This window comes from Crassostrea angulata, chromosome 8 (genome assembly GCF_025612915.1).
Source record: "Crassostrea angulata isolate pt1a10 chromosome 8, ASM2561291v2, whole genome shotgun sequence".
Classification (NCBI taxonomy): Eukaryota; Metazoa; Mollusca; class Bivalvia; order Ostreida; family Ostreidae; genus Magallana; species Magallana angulata.
Genome location: NC_069118.1, coordinates 55,093,146 through 55,108,950, shown reverse-complemented (window position 1 = coordinate 55,108,950; position 15,805 = coordinate 55,093,146). Strand labels below are relative to the sequence as shown.

The 15,805-nt window shown below is 33.2% G+C and overlaps 2 protein-coding genes across 4 annotated transcripts; both read right to left on the bottom strand.

The window, feature by feature from the left end:
• Positions 1–1,715: 1,715 nt before the first annotated feature.
• LOC128158138 (complement C1q subcomponent subunit A-like) lies at positions 1,716–6,654 on the bottom strand. Of its 3 annotated transcripts, XM_052820889.1 has the most exons (4): positions 5,155–5,285; positions 3,336–3,953; positions 2,279–2,552; positions 1,716–2,125 (listed from the first exon to the last, which is right to left on the bottom strand). In XM_052820889.1, the coding sequence occupies exons 2-4, from the start codon at positions 3,348–3,350 to the stop codon at positions 1,743–1,745; spliced, it is 672 nt and encodes a 223-aa protein (XP_052676849.1). In that variant the 5' UTR covers positions 3,351–3,953; positions 5,155–5,285; the 3' UTR covers positions 1,716–1,742. The 3 variants fall into 3 exon arrangements, with proteins under 3 accessions (XP_052676849.1, XP_052676850.1, XP_052676848.1); XM_052820890.1 differs by lacking the exons at positions 1,716–2,125; positions 2,279–2,552; positions 3,336–3,953 and adding exons at positions 3,960–4,925; positions 6,616–6,654 and having other exon boundaries at positions 5,155–5,468; XM_052820888.1 differs by lacking the exons at positions 1,716–2,125; positions 2,279–2,552; positions 3,336–3,953 and adding exons at positions 3,960–4,925; positions 6,616–6,631 and having other exon boundaries at positions 5,155–5,446.
• Positions 6,655–11,014: 4,360 nt separating this feature from the next.
• On the bottom strand, positions 11,015–15,269 carry LOC128158142 (complement C1q-like protein 3). Its single transcript, XM_052820893.1, has 2 exons — positions 14,966–15,269; positions 11,015–11,501 (listed from the first exon to the last, which is right to left on the bottom strand). Exons 1-2 carry the CDS (start codon positions 15,207–15,209, stop codon positions 11,095–11,097), a joined length of 651 nt encoding a protein of 216 aa, XP_052676853.1. The 5' UTR covers positions 15,210–15,269; the 3' UTR covers positions 11,015–11,094.
• Between the last annotated feature and the right edge of the window lie 536 nt (positions 15,270–15,805).

Sequence of the window (15,805 nt, the reverse complement as noted above, 5' to 3'; positions counted from 1 at the left end):
ACATAACTGCATTCGTTTCCTATGAAATTCTTTCAGCTGATTCAGAGAGAGAGAGAGAGAGAGAGAGAGAGAGAGAGAGAGAGACCACTTGTAGTATTACATAGAAGCACCACTTGTGGTATTACATAGAAGCACCACTTGTAGTATTACATAGAAGTACCACATGTAGTATTACATAGAAGCACCAATTGTAGTATTACATAGAAGCACCACTTGTAGTATTACATAGAAGCACCACTTGTAGTATTTCATAGAAGCACCAAATTATATGTAGCATTAAAAAGAAGCCCACTTGTGGTATTACATGGAAGCACCAAATTATATGTAGCATGAAATAAAAGCACCAGAAGCAGCACTAGAGCTAACCAGGTAAGACATAGACGTAAAATTGATGAAGATTACATTTCATATTAATAATAACTTCCCTTGATGAATGGAGTTTGTGAACCTACTTTAAATAATAATTTTTCCATGTTTAAAAAATAAATATATTTCTACATTTGACATAATATACAGTATTTTGACTGTCCAATGAATGCAATTTTTTATCCAAATTTGTTAAAACTAGTTGGCCAATAAAATAATTTTTAATGTTGATTGTTGGTGCCTATCAGATTTTGTTATATGGTCTGTAAAGGCTTGTTGGTAAAACGTATTTAAGATTACGCGGTTATTTGAATATATATTGGTAATTTTACACCAAAATGCCTACTGTATCACCCTTTGGTTATAATCTTTGTTCATATATGTAACCTGTCTTTTTAAGCATGGTAAACGTTGGCGATCATTTTGTTGGGTTCTTTCAATGAAACAATTGGTTTTATGTATCGAAGGATGTTACTGGCCATGCTCATAAAGCAATCAACATAAACATGCGTCAATATGAGCATCTTAAAATATCATTGCTCTGATAGAAAAAAAATTGACTGCTCAAAAATGACTCTTAGTAAGTGAATGCGAATTCGGGTATCATTTGATCCATAGGCTAACGTGTTTCAGATGATTTTTACTTACTTGTTGTTAAAGTATTTCCAAGACGTAGAATGTATCCATATAGCGTTTATGTTGTTCCGTATATTTAATTCCTATATTTTTACACCACTAGCCTTAATTTTGTTTACTTCATATTTTTAGGTACATTAAAATAACAAACAGGATCCAAACCAGGATGCCTAAGCACACACTGTATCTGCAAAAGGTTTGTACATCTTATCATTTACGATTGTGAAAAGAAAGGTACGCTGGACTTTCATGGAGTCTTTTGATTATGTTATTGCATATTTACTCAAAAGAATGAAAAAATGAGTACTGTATAATTCAGATTCAATCAAACATATCGCTTTTAATTAATATTTTCAGATTTTGTAACTGCAGAGTAAGTAGCTTTAAAAATTGACCTTAAGGTTGAAGTGTAGAATGCCTTGCCTCTGAATTTGAACCCTAGCAGCTGGTGGAAGGCATATGTTATGCGAAGACAAATGTGTCTGACATACGAAGATTTTAAAAGAGATGGCAAGCTCCCTTTTCATTACAGCATTTTCACCATTTTGCTTTTTCTAAAGATTTTAACACAAAATTTATTATATACTTAACTTAAAAAGAAGAAAATTCATAGGAACACAAAATATTTCCAACGCATTAGCTAAATTAAAACATTATTATTTTAAAAAAAGAAAAAAACTAAAATAAAAGGAGACGAAGACAATACATTTCTGGTGAATTTATTAAACAGTTAAATTATATCAATTGACAAGAAATCCTGAAAACGAAGTACGACCAAACTCATTACTTCTGATCTGTCCACTTCCGGCAAGGGTACGCACAAAAACAGCATCACCTTTACGCAGATTAACAATAGCATTTCCGGTGACCGTATTGTATCCACAATAAGCGAATGTAGAGCCCACGATTCTTTTGTTGACATGAAGTTGACTTGTGTACGATTTACTGCATTCAACTCTTGTCACCCATGTTAATGAATAGAGACCATCGACAGGAACCGTAAAAACACCGGTATGTTTGTTGTATCCGTTTTTGAAATTCGTCATCTCAACGTCAAACACAATTGTATGACCACCTCCAGGATTGTTCAAGTCACGTGATACGTAGGCATAGAAGCCTTTTTCTAACAGAAAAAAAGAAAAAGATATGAACTCAATTTATATGTATTTTGCAACCTTTTAAACCCAAGTCAGTATTCAGCAAAGTTTAAGATCGTTAGAATGCTTTATAAGATATATTTTGTTTTCTTAAGTAATCTATTTCTTCACGTACTTACCTTTACCGTTAATGTTATATTTTGCCTTTTCTTCGAGTTTTGATACCTTATCCGTGAGAATTTGCATTTTTTTCTCTATCTGGAATCGGAGCATGGTCTCTTTATAGAGTTGGTCCATCAAAGTACTTCTCTGTGTCCCATTTAACGGCTTGTCCCCGCTGATAATGTTATTAACGGTACTGTTATTAATGACAATACTTTTAGCGGTGATTTCAACAATCGCCAAAACAAACACAAACGCACTGATGCGTCCAACCATTAATGAATTGATATTCTGAAAAAGCAATGTTTTATTTAAATTAGTTACCACAGAAGTGTATCCCAATTTGGTAAAGACAGTAAGTGAATACTGGTAACTTAAAATAGCAAGAGACGAAGTGTCTCGCTGTGTTACGATTATGTCCAGCTTCGCTAGAGTTTTAATTTGAGTGTGCATAAAAAAAAACAAAAACAAAAAAACTAAAACACTGCTTGTATGTAATGAAATATGGCAAACTCCCCTTTCATTTTATTTTTTACGATATAGCTTACCCTGAGAGCGTTTAAATGTAGTATAAAAACAACCAAAAAAACCAAAACAAAAACAAAAACAAAAAAACTAAAACACTGCTTGTATGTAATGAAATATGGCAAACTCCCCTTTCATTTTATTTTTTACGATATAGCTTACCCTGAGAGCGTTTAAATGTAGTATTTAAAAACAACCAAAAAAAAAACAACCCAAAAACAAAACAAAAACAGCAAAATGGCATACTTATAGAAAACTCGTATTTTACAAAATTATATTTCAGGATATTAATTTTGACAATAAACGTATGATAATCTCGATAAATAAAGTTATCGATATAAAAATGAAAGTTGTATAAAATGTGAAAAGTTTAGTATCTCTCGTTGGACTGTCCATGAAATTACATTCTTATCATTGTGAAGCTTTGATGTATTTAATTTACTCACAACATGGCAAAGTCAGATTTATCTAATCAAATAGACGATTTTATCTAACCTCTATTACATGTTAATTGAGAGTTCTTCTGGATAAGAAAGATTCTAAACTTACCAAAATTGCATTCATTTTGCCCCGATTCTTAAAAAAAAACAAACTTCGGTGGAGCAACGTGAAATATAAATAAAGTTTAAAATTGTTATAGATCTTTTAAAATAACCACTAGTTCGCGTGCCACTGACAACATATTTGATAAGGTCGTGTTAATACAGTACACGCAAATTGGGCAACAGGTTGTTCTTGACATAACTGTCGTGGTATTGCATCAATCAAGGAACACATTGACAAAGTGTATGACAGGATTCATGGATATTCATTTTTTTTTACCACTGAGCATATACTGATCATTGTCTTGTATGAATATGGATTTCATCCTACATGCACATGTCAATTGAAGTCACATTTTCATTAACTATTTGCTTATGTACTTCCTCTCTCGTTTTTAACTTAAGTAACAAAAATAACTAAAAAGAAATGTTACCTTGGTTTGGCCTTTTGCAATTAAAACGATCAATTGTTCTTGTTGAATGCAAGTTGGGTAAGCTTAACAATTTGGGAAATTGCTGCTGTCAGGGGGGACAATATACCTACTACCTTCCTCAATAAACAGTCAATAAACAGGTTTATGTTACTTTACAATACATTGGTATATCCTTCTATCCGGTGAAGTAACTGGAATGTGAAAAAAAATAAAATTATGAATGGAATAGAAGCAGGATATCCAGACTATTTGTCTCACGTTTGTTAAGACATTTTAATGTAGTTATGATATTTAAGATTTTATTTTAATGCAATATGATACCTAAAACCACACAGCCATACATTAAATTCTAAATTTCTCGATAGAATTGACATTAAATTATGTTTAAATGATGTTTCATGGTTGGTGATTGCTTTCTTTCCCGCACGCTTTGCTTTAAAAAATCAGCACATCAATGAAATAAACTGGTGCATTATTTGATTATCGTTTGATCTAATATCATTAACCTTTTCAGAAAGTAAAACAATGTTTATGGTGTACATGTACTCTTCCTTATATCAGTCCCTAATTGCAGTAAAAAGGCTATTACATGTACAATACGCTAAGAAACCCGAAGTCTACTTAATAAGCCATATCATGAAAGCTTTGATTCCATTATTACAAACTTTAAATACATATGTTTACTTCTCTCGATTTTCATGCGTGCCTTTTAACAAATTTCAAAATAATGAGATAAAGGCTTTATTATTCTGCATGCATTTATTAAACATTCAAATAATATCAATTGACAAGAAATCCTGAAAAAGAAGTTCGCCCGTACTTATTACTTCTGATCTCCCCTCTTCCAGCGAGAGTGCGCACGAATACAACATCACCTTTGTGCAGCTGAACAACGGCATTTCCGGTGACCGTATCTGCCCCGCAATAAGCAAACGTAGAACCGGCAATACTCTTATTGACATGTAACTCAGTTGTGTACGATTTACTGCAATATACACGCGTAACCCATGTCAATGAGTATAGACCTTCTACAGAAACAGTGAAAATACCCGTATGTTTATTGAATCCGTTTTTGAAATTCGTCATTACCACGTCATACACAATGGTATGGCCGCCACCAGGATTTGCTAGGTTATTTGATACGTAGGCATAGAAACCCTCTCCTTATATGAAAAAAAAAATAAAATCATGCAAAATCCTGATCTCCATAAGAATAATTTATTGAATGATTATTATGTATATCAATTAGCGGCCTGCCAGCTTTAACAAATGTATACAATGTATAAGAAAAACTGGTACTTCATATTTGGAGAAGTATTTATTAATCATTGAGGATAGTTAATAAAATGTTTTAAGAGGTACGTATATTCATCTTTTGTTATCCTCACATACCTTTGCTTTTAGTTTTTGTGCTGAATGAAGATTTGGATTCCACTTTATTCTCCAATTTAGAAACCTTATCTGTAATAGCTTGAATCTTCTTCTCAATTTGAAATGGAATCTTCATGTCTTTGTAAAGTCGGTCCATTAAAACACTAGTCTGTATTCCATTTGACGAGTTGTTTTCGCTGACGATGATTTTAACGGTACTATTGTTAATGAGAATACTTTTAGCGTTGACGTCCACAATCGCCAGAACAAACAGAGACGTAGTGATGTGTCCAAAGTTCATTAAATTCATATTCTGAAGAAAAATCCCAAAATATCTACAAGTATTATTGTTGTTCATTAACACAAAATTAGAATTGCTCATTTTGCCATTGTCTTTGAAGACGTTATGACTAAATCACAATAACAATAGGTTATGAGGGTAGCGTTAGGATTTCAAATTATTCATTTTTAATATTTAAAAAAAAATTCTTCTTACTAAGCGTAAATGAAATTATCTATATATGTACTACCAATGAGCAACTGAATCTGATATTTATTGAATACTTGTATTTTCCAAAGTTATATGCTACTAACATATTTCTTTTAAAATCAACGGATAAATATAATATCGATAGAAATTATCATCACTTTATAAAATAAATGTGTACGGAATTTAGAAACATTAAAAAAAAAACATTTTGTTAAATTACCCGTCGTCATGTCAATTTATAAAATTACATTTATGATGTGGTTTTAATGTATACATTCGTTATAAACTAAATTAAACATATTAAATGTATTATAAAAAAAAAACTAATAATAGACCGTCAATCATCTCAAACACCCATAAGACAAAATACAAATTCAAAGCAGAGCAACACGGATGTCCAAAAAGATAGAGGTAGGATCAGGGGCCTAGGAGTAGTAAGCATCCTCTGCTGACAGGACACACCCGCCGTGCGCCCAATGTCATATCGGTAACAATGAAATTATCGGGAAAAATGTCGTAGTTTGGGGGAAAATATCATGATCTGGAAAAACGGAGAAATATTCGTGGACAATCCGGTATTCAATCAACAGTCCAGAGCAGAGCAATTACGGACCTCTGGAAAACCCCAGAGGCAGGGGTTATTGCATGTTAAGAAATAAAGCAAAGTACATATATAATCTTTAAAAAATATTAATGGTCATTTACATGCACTTTGTATCGTGATAAGTTTCTTTTAGAACCTAAAACAAAAACAAAAAAAAACCTAAAACACTGCTTGTATGTAATGAACTCTGGCAACCTCCCCTTTCATTTTATTTTTTACAATATAGCTTACCCTGAGATCGTTTAAATGTAGTATTTTAAAAAAACCCCAACAAAACGGCATATTTATAGAGAACTAGTATTTTACAAAATTATATTTCAGGATATTAATTTTGACAATAAAACGTATGATAATCTCGACAAATGAAGTTATCGTTATAGAATCTTACCAAAATTGCATTCATTTTGCCTTGATTCTTAAAAAAAACTTCGGCGGAGCAACGTGAAATATAAATAAAGTTTAAAATTGTTATTGATTTTTTAAAATAATCACTGGTTTGCGTGCTACTGACAATATATGTGATAAGGTCGTGTTAATACAGAACACGCAAATTGGGCAACAGGTTGTTCTTTACATAACTGTCGTGATATTGCATCTGGGAACACATTGACAAAGTGGATGACATGATTTATGGGTATTAATTAATACACTTTGTATCGTGATAAGTTTCTTTTTGAACTTGCTACACTTTGTTAAAACACAAACTAGTAAATTTCTAATATCTGCATCACCTTCTGGTTTTAAGACAATAAAATTATATCGCAACGTCGAATATTTGTTAAGTAGACAATTCCATTTCAAATATATTATGTTTTTTATTGAGAGTTTCTTGGATTAAAAACAAATTTTTTTAAAGCAAATACATTCCGAGATGAAAGCTTTACTTTGTCTAATAATTGCAACAATTTGACAACTTTCTGATTTGATAAATAGGTAAAATTCGGTAGAAAAAAGATACAAGATTGTAATAATATCCAAAACTTAAATTTCAACCATATGTAAAACAAAACTTAGATAATACTTACCAAGTTATCGTAATTTAACACAGTTTCATAAAAAAAATTGGGAGCAATGTGAGCATTTAAATAAAGTTTAAAATTTTCATTCATTTTGACTGATTATCATTTTGCGTGCCAGAATGAAAACTATCATGTGGTTAGTTCAGGCTATACTTGTACATGCAAACCAAGAAACAGATTGTTCAAAAGACAAATCAAACTAGACGTGATTTCAATACATTCAGGAATTTGATAAATATAGTCAAACATTGTAGTTTCATACATGTGACAGAAAGAATTACAATTGATGAAAAAAAACAATAACAAACTGTCAACCATCTCAAAAATCCATAAAACGAAATACAAATTCAAAGCAGAGCAACACGGACCTCTAAAAAGATAGAGGTAGGATCAGGTGCCATAAAGGAGTGAGCATCCTCTGATGACCGGTAACATCTGCCGTGTGCTCTATGTCGCAATCGGGGAAAAACGGAAAAGTCCGTAGAAAATTAGGTGATTAATTATGGTCTAACAATTAGTGTGAAAAATGTCAGTCAGCATGTGACCCAGTGGAAGAATGTATTTGCTGAAAAGGTCGTTTTATCGACCATAACACTTACAAAAAGATGACTTCAAACGAGACTGTTGATATTCCTGTTTCATCAACTTGTTTGTCAGTAGTTGTTTCGTCTTAGAAACTGTTCATACGAAGAGCATGCCCTTGCGCATCGAATCAACTGCATATGCAGGTAATGAATGTATATTGCTACATTAGTAAGGAAAGTTGACTATAGAAAAATTGAAGTAATCGCGTTTATCATAAAGATTTGTTGTTAGGTAACCATCAATGTGTTCATTTCCAGTCAAATATCCAAATATGAAACAGATGACGCAGATTCAGTGGTGTCTTTTATTTCAAGTTCACTGGAATATATCAAGTCGACGTAATTATGGAAATAACAATTGTTAATTGATAATACGTCGTCAATATACCTGAATGTTGAGTTGAAGGCCACAGCAAGTGATTTATTTTATTCACGTACAAGTATTTGAATAAATTCTGCTTCATAAGAATACAAAAATAGGTCTGCTAACAATGGGGCACAATTGGTACCCATGGGAATTCCAACATATTTTTGGAAGACTTGAATTTCCAAAAACTACATAGATGTTGTCTATCAGAAACTCAAGCATCTTATTAATGTCAACTTCAGAGTACTTGTGTGTGCAATCTGAATGGTTTTTAACAAAATATTTTGTTAGATTTCCAATGACAAGGTAAGCATTTTTACGACTTCCATTTTTATTATAGAAACAACTGTCGATGATATCAAAAAGCCTAGATTTAATTTGTCGTTGTAAATTGTTGTATAAAGCATTGAAAAATCGTAAGTTTTGATGCTATTGGTTTTGGTTAGATTATGTGACCTCAACGTTTCTATTTATTCGTTTTTTAGTATCAACATCTGATTCACACCACTTCTGGAGTATTTTGTTGTACAGTACTCTTGAAGATTCTCCTTCACTACTGTAAGAATTTTAATAAGGAGTAAAAAGAGAGGTTTGGTAGAACCTTTACTGGAACCTGCTATATATCTCTGTTTGTAAGGACTTTTGTGAAGCTTTGGAATCCAGTACAAATAAGGTAAATCAAATTCATTTTGTTTATTGGGGATATTAAAGCTATTCATAACCGATTTATGATTTTGAAGTATTTCCTGCTTGGAAAGACTGCTATGGGTGTAAGTAGGATTACCATGTGTAAAATCAAAAGCTAGTTCTTTGAAAATGCAATTAATATAATGTGACTTACAAACAAAGACAATGTTTATAATTGCCTTATCAACAGGGACCAGTACATATTGATCGTGCAATCTATCTAGTTCAAACAAAAGGATATTTGGTTTCCATTTGACCTCTCCGTCGTTTAACACGAAATTTTAATATACATCTGATGCTTTTAACCCACTCTGACAAGATATCATAAACCAAAGTTACGCTTTTTGAGTTGTCTCCTCGACATTCCTGTATCTAAAAGTAAGCATTATATATCAGAATACAATAAGTCGATAAACAACTATGTAGCTAGTAATTCCTAATAAGCCTTCGCACAGGGGAAATTACCCCGAGTCTTACTTTATATTCAATACATGAAAACTCCAAATTTGAAAAAGCTAAACATCCTAAAATTGGTTGTTGTGGGTACTCGTTGCCATGGTAACCAAAGCAGAAGGTTTAAGATTTTTTTTTTATCATTTTTTTTTCTTATATTTGTGAAAATTTGCCCACATTTTTATAATATAAAAGAATCATGATTGTTATACATACAACAAAAAAGGGTTGTTGCTATGGAAAATTAAGTAGCATACCAAAACAAAGCTGAGCAACAGTAACTGTTACCTCTATTCCAAAAACTGTACGGTGTATATTTCTTGCGTTAAATATACTTGCATTATAATTAAAATGTTTATTTTATTAAACTTATTAAGGAATATATTCTGTGAAGTTTTCAATACCAAAACATTTCTGAGACATTATATTACTGGTTCACCAGTTTACTTGCCTCAAACACCCGAACTGACCTCTGAAAGTGGAGTATAATAAATCTATGTCGGAATCAAGAGCCGCCATTTCTACCTGTAAACAAATAAAATTGTTTCACATTATGGGACTGGTGAGGGTGTTTAAATGATAGTCAGAGGCAGGAAAAAGGAATTACATCTCAAGTAAATATCTGAAAAATTGTTGGCACTAAAATTTTCACAGAATTTATTCCTAAATGAGGTTAGGAAGTCTAAAACCACGCACAACTTTTTTTGCTCAATAAATATACAGTTTTTTGTACGGATGCAACTGTAGCTCCACGGTCCGTCAATCTCGAGTGGATCTTAAGTTCTGCATCTAAGTAAAACACTTCTTACATGTACCTTTTGAAACTCCAAAGAAACGACAGGGTTTTTTAACTGCATGAAAGTTCAGGACATACCTGGTTTACCTAAGTACTTAAACATGAACAATTTATAGACCCTATTCAATATATCAATAAGGCTCATTCAAAGAAAATGAACTGTTTCCATATCAACTGTTCTCAATTTTTGATCTTAAAATTCTACATTGCTTAGTTCTTAACGTGTGTGAAAAAAATTGAGTGTAATTTTAATTTCAAGTACAATAGAAATAATTATGTTTGAAATGTGTATTTTGTTGCCATAAACCACTGTGAAATTATGCATTTCTATGCAAATTATCTTCTTTATTTTGAAAAATGCCAACTTTTAAAATAAAATATTTTACTCTTAAAACCCCAACTTAATGCTGAAGATGAATCTCAAATTAGCTCTGAAATACCATTCTGCTATATTGACCCAATGCCATAATAACAATGGTAGTGGGACCACATAGAAACAATGGGTTTATTTTAATTATGAATTTTACATTATTGTACGTATTGATCGTATAATGCCCCTCTTTCAAACAAATATAAAAGAGATGTTAAGAAGCCTTCAAAGGTCAATCCTATTACCATACCTCATAAATTTCTTTCTATACAGACATGTTTCAGATAAAAGAACATACTGTATTATATTTTAAAATAAAAAACGTTGTGGAATTTTAAAAGAATATTTTATCAAGTGAGCATAATATTTGGGATCTATTTTGAGAGAATTATTTCAATCATTTTGTCAACGTCAAATGGTTACATACATGTATAAACAAAAAGAAAACGGTTTTTCAAGAACAGTAAACAAAAACAGGAAACAAAAAGGTAAATACTCAAACATATAAACAAATTGAACAATTATTATTCTTTTTTTGTGGAAATACTTTATTTTACAATTATAAAGTAATGCAATTATAAAGTGTAGCAATTATTGTATTAGAAATCCGGAGAAAGCCGATCGACCGAATTCGTTACTTTTAATAGCGCCTTGTCCTGGAGACGTGGAATGTGTTCGGACGAATATGACGTCACCTTGATTGACTATTGCTACCACGTGACCAGTCACGGTGTTATAGCCACAATATGCATACGTGCTTCCCATGATCCTCTCATTGATGATGAGGTCCGTCGTGTGAGCGAGTGAGCATTGTACTCGTGTAGACCACGTGAAAGAGTAAAGCCCGTCCCGAGGAGCAGTAAAAACACCTGTATTTCTATTGTAGCCATTCCCAAGGTTTGTCTGCGTTACGTCATAGATCAGGGTGTGATGACCCCGGGGGTCAGGCTCATCCTTAGACATGTAGGCATAGAAACCGATCCCATCAATAGGCGAATCTGTGAAGTAGTAGAAAATTGTAGCCGTGTTAGTGCAGCATTTCTCATTTGATTTCTTTCAAAAGCAATTTGTTAAGAAAAAAAAGTACTGATTTTTGGGAGTTGATTTTAATCAACTCTCCTATGCAGTTACTATGACAAACCGAAAGTGAAACAGTGTTTGGACCTAAGCACAAATCATCGCCGCCGACAAGACTTAGTTCTTGAAAATAATAGAAAAACTCGATGTAACGTATGCTGAAGCATTGTTTTTCAAGGAACATATCTATAAACACTTTTAAAATAGTCAGATTTTATATAATACGAACAATTTAGATATTTTTGTAGTCTCATGTGTTCCTACGCCAGAGCGTAATAAAGTCTCCTTCAACAAGACGCTCGGCTGTCTCCGTAAATCTCCGACAAGCAGAGGGGCTTTCTTGCATGTTGGATATTAACGGAGACAGCCGAGCGTCTGGTTGAACGAGACCAGAGTTCGATATCACTAGTGCTTGGATCCATACGATTTTAAAAATTGTTTGATTACTAATACATAGTTTGAAATCTATCTTTAGGTATTACACAACATGATTCATATGGGGTTTCTTGAAATTCTTGTCGGAAAAGTCTAAAAATTCATATAATAAAAAAGTGCGTAATTCAAATACAGACTAGAAACTAATTGCCATGCAAGATAAGTTGATTTTAAAATAAATGATAATCGATAAATTCAATTCCCCTTAGTACTTCAATACTTTGATTAATTTTGACATCACTTGAGTCATTAACTACTATAAATCATCTTCTGTGCAATCAGCGTTTTGTGATTTTTTTCTTTTCCCTTTACGGAGTTTGTAATTGTTACCCAATTTCATTTTCTTTAATTAAAAATAATTATACATTAGATATTTAAAATCAACAAAAAATATTGTATCTGGCGCACGCCAAATATAAGAAAAGGCCTGTCACACCAAGTTGCGTTCTCATCGAGTTATTACGAAGTTGTAAAATTTCTTGAATCGCCGTGAATTCGCAGGAATTTTAAAAAAATTTGAACATTTTGAAATAAATTTTTTACAAGGAAAAGACGGCGACTGAAACGTTTTCATGGCGCTTCCTCGGCGCTTATCTGCGTGCCTATGGAGTTCTACTCGCATGGCATTTGACAGCGCTCACACCGAGTGCTAATGACCTGCTAAGAATTTTACCTCGCGTTCAATGCGTGCTCCATGCACTGTCTGCGTGCACAATGCTATAGCATTGAATCATGATTTTTTGAAAGATACAGTCTCATAACTGCAGGGGTGTGTGCATAAAGATTGAGGTCAGAGCGTTATGAAAATTTGTATCTACACATGGCTGCAATTATAAGACTGTATCTTTCAAAAAATCATGATTTTGTGACAATCCGGAAATTGTCGTTCTGCCTCTAACAGTTTTTCTAGTTAGTTTTTGTCCGCCAGGTGGCGTTGTTTGAAAAGGTTATATAAGGAAGTGTTTCGCGCGTTAAGTCAGTCGATGCTAAAGCTGCGCTACAGGAAGGTTGGAATATAATAAGGTAACTGTCTTTAGAATTACAATTGTGTTTTGTTTGGTTTTTTGTATTATATACGAAGTCTAGACGTGACTGAACAAGTCTTTCCTGACTTTGTGTATATATTTTTTTTCTATTTAATTTATAAACAATAATTACCGTGCTGTAAGAGCCGGAGCTACGAAGAGCAGGAGCCACGAAGAGCCGGAGCCGCGCTGAAAGAGCCGGACCCATAAGAGCCGTGCTATAAGAGCCGGAGCCGCGCTGAAAGAGCCGGACCCATAAGAGCCGTGCTATAAGAGCCGGACCCATAAGAGCCTAACCTGTATATTAGAGCCAGCGCATATATACCTGTAAATACTTGATTCTACGACAGGCAGTCGATTTGTTTTTATAATCAGTATATGTATATATTGAATATTTAACTACTAGTCCTCAGAAAGATAACTGAGGGTACCTATCCGCTTTCATATTTTATATTCAATAGGGTTGCACGCTACAATTTAATGCTAATATTTACATTTTTTTTTAACTTCTTGGGGGTTTATACCTTAAAATTCTTATTTTATTCTGAGAGTAAGTTCATATTAATGGAAGAGCCACTGTAACTGCCTCAAGCGTGAACTTTAATTTTCGCTTGTGACGTTGCAGTTTAAAGCGTTCAACGTTTGTGACGTCATAATAAAAGTCGTCATTTTAACCATTGAGTACCCTCTGTGTATTACAGTACGTGTTATATATAATTGCCGTAGCTTTCAAAACACTTTATAAGCAAAAAATATGTGGAATGTAAATATATCTTTTTTGAAGTCGTGATATTTCAAAGGACTTCGAGAGGGCTCCGTTCAAGCGCAGTCAACAAATCATGCACTGCACCTATACTGCAATTACCTGCATTACTTAAGTGCGCTAACGGTGGCGTTGCTGGCCACCATGGGGACCTTACTGTGCTGCCAAGGCGATCCCACTTCGTTTCTACTATGTGTTTATCAGAACGTCGAGCCGCGGAGCGTACTTTGTGCTTGCTCAAAGTACGCGTCGTAGAATAGCGTACATTTTGACTCTACCGCAACCAATGAAGATGCTATGGTGCTGCACCAATGTAGGAAACTCTACTGTGTGCACCTTGGCGTTCTGCATTTTTAGGAACGCAGCAAGATCGCCCTAAGAACGGGCAGTCCCGGAGTGACAGGAGTTATATAAGCGAGAAATATTGTATCTTGCTCACTCCAAACTTATTAATTAGTTCCCTTTGCTTTGCCATTGTAAATTATGTTTCTTTTTAAGTTCTGAGATTAAGACATTTGACAGTTTCAGCAAAATGTATTATATCATTAATATATGAAAATGTTCTCAAATAAATTCAGAAAGTGAATACCTGTTAACATGATAAACTTGTTTATTCAGGTCTCTATTTTGTTTAATGAATTTATTTAAGAAATAAAGAATCATTTTTTGAGAACTTGATTGGAGCATTATCAAATCCAATAAAGCTCTAAGGTTTTTTGATAAATATGATTACACCCCGATCATAATAATAACCTGTCATCATAATGTTCAAAGAATAGGTGTTTTTATATAATGTTGATTAGATATTAAACCATTGACATTTTTTTCATTATTTTCATTTCATATAATACAGCAAAACCCGCTTGCTCTCCAACGGTACGTTATTGACGAAACGCATTGAACTATACGTTGCAAAGGATGACTGCACTTTAAGACATGCGATGTTTGCAAGAAAATAAACTTTTAAAACAAACCCAACATTAATCCTTTGATTCCTAGTGTATTGACATAAGACATAAAAATGTAAATATTTATCATTATAAAGTCTGTGCGGCACAATGAGAAAAGATTAACGATAGCACAAAAATACGCCAAAATATCATTTTCAAGATTACGCCATTGTTATCGAATCATTTGGCAGATGTTATTTATTTTCCTTTACCTTGATGAAGCAATCGCTGCGTGAGCACGTGCCTGTTCCCACGTGTAGCTCCGCTCATCAGAGCCAGCTGTATCAATATTTGCCGGTTGTCAGTCTTCAATGAGCGCACCTCTTCTTTTAATTCACGGTTTTCAATTTCCTGTTTCTTCAAGGTGACCTCAAGAACCTGCAGCCTCGATTCAAGGTCAGCAGGTTCGGATATTGAGGCTGAGACAATGGATAAAAGAAGAAACAGGCTTTTCATACTGAGTGCCCTTAACGTTTGGTCCCAACAATGTTATCTATTCGCAATGCCCACGTTTTCGTCCAAAATATAGATAAGAATGATCTCATTAAAGTTGATTATTCACGCCAGCTCATCTTTGTTACTTCAATGTACATATCTAACAAAACCATGTCACTTTTGTTTTCGGAGATAACACTCAATACGAACTATCCTTACGTCTGCATAGAATTAGTCTAAGAATGTATTAATAGTTAATGGAAGGTTGTGGGCTTGGAAAAAAATAAGGTATTCAATGTATAATGAAGGGGTATTGAACAATTTTAAATCATTTTTGATTACTTATATATGTATAGCTAGATCACAAGGAAAGTGAAATGAACCTAATTTACATGTCTGACTAAATATAAGGGTCCGGTTATTTGGCATCTTAAAACTATATTGAAGAGTAATGTCCCATGATGAAAAGAAGAAAAATTGAATTTTGTCATAATATTTGCGGTAAATGTTTCATTTTATTACTTATTTTAACGAAGAGAAGGTTTATGCATATACATTCAGCAAGAGATTTGTATAAATTTCAAGTTACTTTTTACATTATTTTAATGGTACACTTA

Bases quoted from the DNA above. Each gene is read 5' to 3' on its own strand.
- LOC128158138 (XM_052820888.1), bottom strand. The intron at 4,926-5,154 runs GTATGTGAGGAT...TTTTCATATAAG, and splicing joins CACAAAAACTAAAAGCAAAG to GAGAGGGTTTCTATGCCTAC.
- LOC128158142 (XM_052820893.1), bottom strand. From the start codon at position 15,209: ATGAAAAGCCTGTTTCTTCTTTTATCCATTGTCTCAGCCTCAATATCC. The intron at 11,502-14,965 runs GTAAAGGAAAAT...ACTACTTCACAG, and splicing joins GCAGCGATTGCTTCATCAAG to ATTCGCCTATTGATGGGATC.